General features: G+C 44.9%; 1 protein-coding gene and 1 long non-coding RNA gene across 2 annotated transcripts in view; one reads left to right on the top strand and one right to left on the bottom strand.

Annotated features, from left to right (window-relative positions):
* The window catches only part of LOC121668778, a 13,610-nt gene extending 6,224 nt beyond the window's left edge, over positions 1-7,386 (bottom strand). Inside the window, exons 1-10 of the mRNA XM_042036865.1 lie at positions 7,215-7,386; positions 6,674-6,803; positions 6,443-6,536; positions 4,821-4,971; positions 4,100-4,262; positions 3,271-3,396; positions 2,107-2,169; positions 1,153-1,275; positions 713-868; positions 62-115 (exon numbers count right to left, since the gene is read on the bottom strand). Of these exons, the coding sequence (XP_041892799.1) occupies positions 62-115; positions 713-868; positions 1,153-1,275; positions 2,107-2,169; positions 3,271-3,396; positions 4,100-4,262; positions 4,821-4,971; positions 6,443-6,536; positions 6,674-6,803; positions 7,215-7,386 (1,232 nt within the window). The remainder of the gene's footprint in view (positions 1-61; positions 116-712; positions 869-1,152; positions 1,276-2,106; positions 2,170-3,270; positions 3,397-4,099; positions 4,263-4,820; positions 4,972-6,442; positions 6,537-6,673; positions 6,804-7,214) is intronic.
* On the top strand, positions 1,236-7,606 carry LOC121668781. The gene is made up of 3 exons (XR_006017558.1): positions 1,236-1,323; positions 1,467-1,583; positions 6,793-7,606. It is a non-coding gene; the product is annotated as an uncharacterized LOC121668781 (long non-coding RNA).
* Positions 7,607-7,839: the final 233 nt, after the last annotated feature.

The raw sequence follows: 7,839 nt of genomic DNA, 5'->3' as shown, positions 1-7,839 counted from the left end.
GAAAAGGGGGAAAAGAGAGGGGGGAAAAGGGGGAAAAGAGAGGGGGGGGAAAGCCATTTACCTTTGGTTTTCATTGCATTTCACAGCTCTCAGGTACCGAACAACTTCCCTGTATCTGGGGAAAAAAACAGAAGGTGAGAAGGAAGGGGAAGGAAGTGCAAAACTCTGCACAGGTCAAATATTTCCTACAATGAATGAAGCAAAGCAGGAGAGCTTCCCACACAAGAGACATTGCACAGCAGGATACAAACCCAGCTGGCAGCAAGAGACAGCTGGAAATAAATTCCTAGGAGTTATTCCCAGATTATCTCAACTCTGGCAAAATCAAACCAGAGGTTGCCTTTCACTTGAATTCTTTAAGTGGACTGGGTTCTTTTGAATATTGGATTTTCTGGAGTACAGCCCTCTGAAGACCCAGAACACATTTTTCTGGCTGTCTTCTACTTGTCATGAAGAGAAATTGTTTGAAAAGTCAACATGCAAAACCTGCAGGGTTTATGGAAACACAGAAATGGGCCAACTCCAGCCATCTTTTTTTGGTCCTGAGGCATTCAAATGGCTTTGAGAAACTTCCAAAGGCTCCTGGCCTTGTTTGGGAGATGAAAAAAATATAAAACAATCTTTGTTTTGTGTCTCCCCAAAGTGCAGAGGTTTAGAGCAGCCAAAATACAGGAACTGAATTCCCAAAATGAAAAAGTCAAACCAATCTCACTTCTTTTTGTCCAGCAGCTTCTCCACTCGAGCCTCCACGACAGGGAGTGCTTCCCACAGGTACATTTTCCTTCCTTTCTGTCTCCTCTGCCCAGTTGGGTTCTGGCCTTTTAAAACTGTGGTCAGTAACACGTGGTCCCAGGGCACAACATTCAAGCTGGAAAGACAAAAAGAAAGTCAGTTTTAACTGTTTTGATTGTACATCACTTTATCTCCTTTAAGGATCGTGAAGTTTGATTAATAAAACGTTTTGGGGTTTACAGCTCAATTCTGGGGGAAAAAAAACTTTAGGGAGAACAGCTCAGTCACAGCATCAAACAACAAACAGGGAAAGCAGCAAATACTGAAATATTCCCCTAAAATGCTCCCACTTTTATTATCAGGGGAAGAACATTCCACAGGCAACTGGATCCAAATATATTTAGAGGCCCAAGAACTCACCTGTTTGAGAAGGCGTAACAGTGGCAGGGAAGGGAGATGGACTGAAAAAATGCAACAAACTTTTCATAGAGGATTTTTGGAAAGTCACACAACACCAGCATCCTCTGAAGTCGGGTTGTGATTCTGTGATTTGAGAAGAAAAACAATTTAAAAAGAGTCTTTTAAACTGAGGTGAGTTACTAACAAATTTTCTTGTTTAATCATATGGGAAACTACATGAGTTTGGGTTTCTTTTTGTTTGGATCTGTGAATTTCTGCTTTAAGTTTTGTAGTGAACAATGAAATGATTCTTGTGCTGTTATTTTTAAACCTAGGTTCTGTGGGCTTTAAAACAAAGATCTCCAAGGAATTTGTACAGGAAACACTTCAAACTGTGCTGGACCTGAGCTCCTGCACCTTCCCTGCTACTGGAACTGTTTCTGTATTAACTGGTAAGGGGAGATAAGGAAGAAGAGTTTACTCTTTAAAATTTTGGGAGGGAAGTAAAGAAACTCTCCCCCTGTTCTTTCCAAGTAAGAAATTATAAAAATCAAGAACAGCACTTTAAAATGAAAGCTGCTGAAGGATTTAGGTTGTATTTGTCATTAGTTCCAGAGAAGGTGAGAATACAGAACTGGGTTTGAAAGAAGTTAATTCTTCACTCATCAACTTTCTGTGGCAAGTCAATTTGGGGGGAAAGGTGAAGGATAGAGCTAAAATGGGAAGTGAATTAAGCCAAGGGAGCTGGGTGTCCTCATTCTCCAGCCTCTGGAAGAACTTTTCCACGCTCCATCCCAGTGCTGCCAGGCTGCTGCTGTGACCTCTCCCAGCCACTATTTACTCCTTGGTGCAACAACCACAACCTGCTCTGGCCTCCCACAACACCCCATGTGCCCCTGAACACAAGATTTGTCATCTGGAAAAAATTTTAAAGCCAAGCAGAAAGTTTGCAGCCAGCAAAGAAACCGATCTTACCTTTGGAACAGAAATGGGACAGCGATCCTTAGGGAAGCAGTGTGGCCAAGGTTCTGACAGCTCCTAAGACAGGAAAAAAACAGCACTAATTAATGCCTGGCTTCTTTTCCTGCCTTTTCCCCTTCTCTGTACTAAACTGTTGAAGAAAATGTCTTGGAAGCTGGCATGCTGATGAAAATTACTGCAAAGAGTGAAACAAGTGCTAAAGTGCAAAACACAGTGCAAAATTCCCAGTGCTTCCAGCAGGGCTCAACCACTGTCAGTGTAGAAGGAAAGACCTTCCCAGATTACAAATCCAGCCTGCTCCTTGCAATCCTGGGTAATTCCTCAGCAGGAATTGCAGGGGAGCTGCTGTTTCTGGCCTGTCAAACCAATCTAGACATCATTTCTTTCTCTTTTACCAAACCCCCTGAATATAAGCCCCAAAATGTTCAGGTTTTTGCAACGCAAAGCTCTTTGTGTTGTTGAAAAGCATTCTTTTGCTGAGCTGCTAAGTGTAACTTCGAAGTTTTAAGTTAGGTTAAATGCTGTTAAGTGTTATTCCTCTTAAATTGTTAAGGTTAACTTTTAAGTTAAGCTTAAGTTAGGTTTGAGTGCTGTTTCTTTGTTGAATTGTTAAGCTTAAGGTGTAAGTTAAGTTACAGTACTGGTAAGTGTGAGTGCTGCTAAGCTTTTAAGGCCCTGTTCCTTTTTATCTCTGCCCTCACTATTCCTTCTCTCACACAGTCCCCACGGTAGCTCTCAGTTCATTTCCCTTTTTGAATGCCTGGATTATGTTTGGTTTTGTTGCTGTTTTCCCTTGTTGTGTGTAAACTGTCCTGAAAGCAGTACAGCGAATATCGCCAACCAACTGTGCTGTTTACTATTAAATCTGGCTTTTGCTGATCCCCTTGGCAGGGATTTTTAAAGTGATCTCAAACATTCATTGCTGCTTAACTTCTCCCTCTCACATCCAACCTTCAACCTCTTTTCTCCCAAATCCCTCCTGTACCCAATCCCACTTCTCCCTCAGTGTGTTCATCTTCCTCTCACTGTGCTGCAGCCCACGCTGGGGGTTTTACACTGCTCACCCCTAATAAACAAAACCCCAGGGCTGTCTCACTAATTCCCCTCCCCTGGAGGAAAAAAGGCAGATCCCCACTCTCTGTGGGCCCGGGTACTTACAGAGCAGGGTCTTTGTGCAGGGCAATCTGTTTAGCTGCTCCCAGGAGCATGACAGCAGCAGCTTTGGGGCTTTCTTGTTCTGCCTGATTTAAAAATCTTGTTACCAGCTCGAAAACATCAGAATACCTGAGAAAGTCAAGTGGCCTGTAAGATCAGGGGTTTGCAGTGATGGACTACCTAAACAAGTAGTAACTGTGGCCATCCTACAGCTTGACAGCAACCAAGAGCCCAGCCCTGCCTTCAAAGGATCTCCAACCCTCTGAGAAAGTGCTTGCACAACCAATACTTTGGAGATTTTAAAGGCTTTTAACACTGAGGTGAAACTCATTCTAAGAAACAAATCAGTAAAAACACAGAATCCCAGAATGGTTTGGGTTGGAAGGAACCTTAAAATCATCCAGTTCCAATCCCAACACCTCCCACTATCCCAGGCTGCTCCAAACCCCATCCAGCCTGGCCTTGGATGCTTCCAGGGATCCAGGGGCAGCCCCAGCTTCTCTGGGACCCTGTGCCAGGGCCTGCCTACCCCCTCAAGGAAGGATTCCTTCTCAATATCCCATCCAAACCCACCCCAAAGCCCAGGCTTTAGGTTCACACTTTCCCAGGTTATAACAGCGAGAGATCATCAGGTGTCCTGTACAACACAGGAGATTTATTTAAAGACACATTTAAGAGGGATTTTAAACTACAGCCAAGTGCAATTTAACATCTTGCTGGCCAAGTAAGTTCTCTCAACTCTATTTCTTCTGTCTCAAGTGCTACAGTTCTGACTGTCATTCATTAAATAAATCAGAGCTGCCATGACAAACCCAATTCTGTTGTCACTTACGTGTACACGACCTCCATGTTCTGTAAGCTGCAGACATTGCACTGCCCAGGGGGCAGCTTTGACTTGCAGAAGCATTCCTGTCCTGGGAGACGCATCCTTTCTCCTGTTAGGTATTTGTTATATGCTACAGAAAGTTCCTTGATAAATTTTTCTAGAAGATCTCCTAAGAGAAAAGACAAAAAAAAAAAAAAATTGCATTAAGAGTTTTGCATCTGTTTCTTCAAAGCTAAAAGAAAAAGTTCCCCATGTGAAATTATTTAGCAAATTGTTTGCACTCGATTTTATTTCTCAGGAAAGCTTTGTTGCTGAAAAAGGGAAAATTTAGGTTAGATATTAGGAAGGAATTGTTCTCTATGAGGGTGGGGAGGCCCTGGCACAGGGTGCCCAGAGAAGCTGTGGCTGCCCCTGGATCCCTGGAAGCATCCAAGGCCAGGCTGGACAGGGCTTGGAGCAGCCTGGGATAGTGGAAGGTGTCCCTGCCCATGGACAGGGATTGGAATGAGATGATCTTCAAGCTCCATTCCATCCCAAACCATTCTGTGATCCTTTCAGAGGGGAAAAAGCAGGAATCTGGACCTGCAAACCCATACCTGGTCCAAGCATGGAAAAAGAAAGCAGGCACAGCAATTTGCTCCTTAAAAATTCCCCAAGGATTGGTGTGGAGCAGCCAAGGTGTTCCCCAGCCCCAGGTCCCCAGGCCAGCCTGGGGCAGAGCACCCACCCCCGTGCCGCAGCTCCGCGTCGAGGTCCAGCAGCTCCAGGTTGAACGTGGCCAGGACCCCGGCCAGGGCAAAGTTTCTCTGGGCCTTCCAGAAGTTGCTTTTGTTGTGGGCATTGCAGTGACACAGGGAAGGGGTTGTCCAGTGTGGGCACTGTGCCATAAAACACAAAAAACAGGCAGAGGTTGTTGCGTTTTCATACCCTACCCCTCAGCTTCACTGACTGAGGGGTTACAATTCCTTTCATCCTTCTCTCACCTGAGGAAATATTTTGACAGGCAACAATTTGCTATCATGGCAACCATTAAAAAAACCCCTTATTGATTACCTGTCATTGCTGAGTACTTCAGAGAGACCCTCATGGCTGGCACCCTCCCCACTGGAAATTGGGAACAGAGCCTTATCTTTGCATGTTCACCCCAACTTTGCTCACAGCTCAAAGTCTTCTGAAATTCACAGAAGATCCAAGCAAATAAACCACCCACACGTAATTCCCTCTACTCCTAACTCTAGTTAGGAGAGTCTAAAAAGCTGACATTTCTCTAATCCATTATAAAAAAAAATACCTGATTTAATAATTTGATTTTATGAAATGCACTGTGTGCCCAAAGCAAACAGGAGATACATTTATTTATATTTTATGGGTACTGCAACAACTGCCCAGACTAAAAATAAACCCCACCAGAGCCACACTTTTAGTAGAGTTATGAGGAACTCTTAATCAAGTTTCCTGTATCACTTATTCTCTCAGTGCCCTTAACTCCACCTGTGAGAGTGGGGAGGCCCTGGCACAGATTCCCAGAGAAGCTGTGGCTGCCCCTGGATCCCTGGCAGTGTCCAAGGCCAGGCTGGATGGGGCTTGGAGCAGCCTGGGATAGTGGGAGGTGTAGCAGGACAACCCCCTGCCACAGGAGAGTTTACCTGGTGCTTGTCAGCTGCTGCAATAACCCAGGGCATCTCCCCTCCTCCACACTGAGTTTGCTAATTAAGGAATAACTCAATCAGGACAGCTTGCCTTGTAGGGAGTTATTTCAGCATCATGGGATTGATGCTTTCAGCTGACAATAAACATCTTGCTGTGGAAGCAGGTGTAGAGAAGCTGGAATTTCTGACTGACACACACTCCACTCTACAAACTGCAACAGCTACACCCAACTTTCACAAAGCAGACATCTTCTGCACACTCCCTGAGCGCCTGGGGCCTTCTCCCCAAAGTTGGGACACTGCTCTGTGGTTCCTCCTTGCAGGGCTGAGGGAAGGACTCTGTGTACGCATCTGCTGCTGAGTTACACTGACTCCTGACCTATCCTGTTTCTTTGGTAGCTTTAATACAGCTGCCTTGATACTGTGCACTGCTTTACATAACCTGCTGTAGTTCTTTGCTTCATCCTGTGTAATAAGTAACTGTTTAAAGCCTTTTGTCTGTTTTTTCCTGTCTATTCAATAAATAACTCATTTTATCATAGACCCGACCTGCCATCCCTAAGAACGTGGGAGTGATTTAGGTGCAGTCACCTGAGCGGAGCTGCTGCCAAAATCTGAGCCTAAGGCAGAGCTTGTCTAAAGCTCTCACTTGATCCACATCAGAATTGTTTGTTCCCTGCAAGCTGTGCCCTCCCCTTACCTCAGCAGCCAGTTTGTCACAGATGTAGCAGTAGCACTGGTCACAGATATCCGCATTTTTCCCAAGGGGGGAGCAAGTATCACACTCTGCTCTCCTGCAAGGTTGAAAACCAGAAGGTTATTTAGGAAAATCACAGCCTTACCCAACTCTACTGCTGCTTCCAGCTAATGACAAAAGGGACTAAATGTGGAAAATGAGACCCCAAATGGAACTGCCCAGCCCTGGACATACTCAAAGGGGTGCGTGGTGCAGTCGTGTCTTGCATGAGGCATCACATTTGCTTGTTTACAGTAGGTAACCACTAAATCCTCTTCCTCATCCACCATTTCTTCTGATTTCTTCTCTTCCAGGCGAGATTCCTCTGCAGTAAAGAGAGCAGGAGGTGTAAACCAGAGTGAAGGTAGCTGAAATTTCCTTAGAAATGACTGATATTTACTTTTTGAACACTTTAAAGCACATGTTTCCTTGGGATTTGACAGAAGAATACGCAGAACTTCCATGAACTATCAAACCAGAGGATATGAGATCAGAAAGGACCCAGCTGACATTGAAAGGCTCAGTCTCAGCTCAATTTGAAGCATTTTAAAACTTCACAGCAGCATCCTTTAAAGTAGTGCCACCAAAGATATGCCTAATAATTGGGAAGTTCCACCTGGTTTTATTCACTTGTGCAGCATACAGGCAGATTTTAAGCACAACTCATAATTAATTGAGTTTACTCCCAAAGTCTTTCAGAGAACTCCAGCAGCAGCAGCAAGGGAACAGCTCTTACCCTGTGGCTCTACAAACAGGACAGAACTCCCTTGGGTGCCCTCCACTTCATCTTCATCATCACTGATCAGGATTATGTTCTGCTCTTCCTCCTCCTTTTCCGATGGCCACATGGCCACTAAATTCCAAACTGGAACTACTTGGCAGCAAGCAGGGTAACAGAGACTGTCCATTCACACTTTTAATGTGCTTTCCTCAACAAGGGAAGAAAAAGACTCATCCAAGACCCAAATTCTTTGTCTCTGTTGGGTAAACTGAACTACAGACAGAGATGTTCCATCCTCAGTGCACTCAGCAGCTCAAAACCCACTGAAGCTTCCATTCAGAGCTGAGAGAACCCTAAAAACAAGGAGAGGGGGAGGAAAAAAAAAAAAGAAGAAAAAATCCTTAAAATATGAGATGTGCTGTTCTTCTGGTGGGTTTGGTGAAACTGGCAGTGGAATAAGGACAAAGGGAATGAGCTCCCACTGACACGGGAGGGTTAATGGGATATTGGGACAAATCCTTCCCTGTGAGGGCAGAGAGGCCCTGGCACAGGTTCCCAGAACTGCTGTGGCTGCTCCTGGATCCCTGGAAATGTCCAAGGCCAGGATGGATAGGGCTTGGAGCAACCTGGGATGGTGAAA

This window comes from Corvus kubaryi, unplaced genomic scaffold (genome assembly GCF_017639235.1).
Source record: "Corvus kubaryi isolate FWS band 111438036 unplaced genomic scaffold, C.kubaryi_AGA036_p1.0 37387, whole genome shotgun sequence".
Classification (NCBI taxonomy): Eukaryota; Metazoa; Chordata; class Aves; order Passeriformes; family Corvidae; genus Corvus; species Corvus kubaryi.
This window is presented reverse-complemented; position numbering and strand designations above follow the sequence as displayed.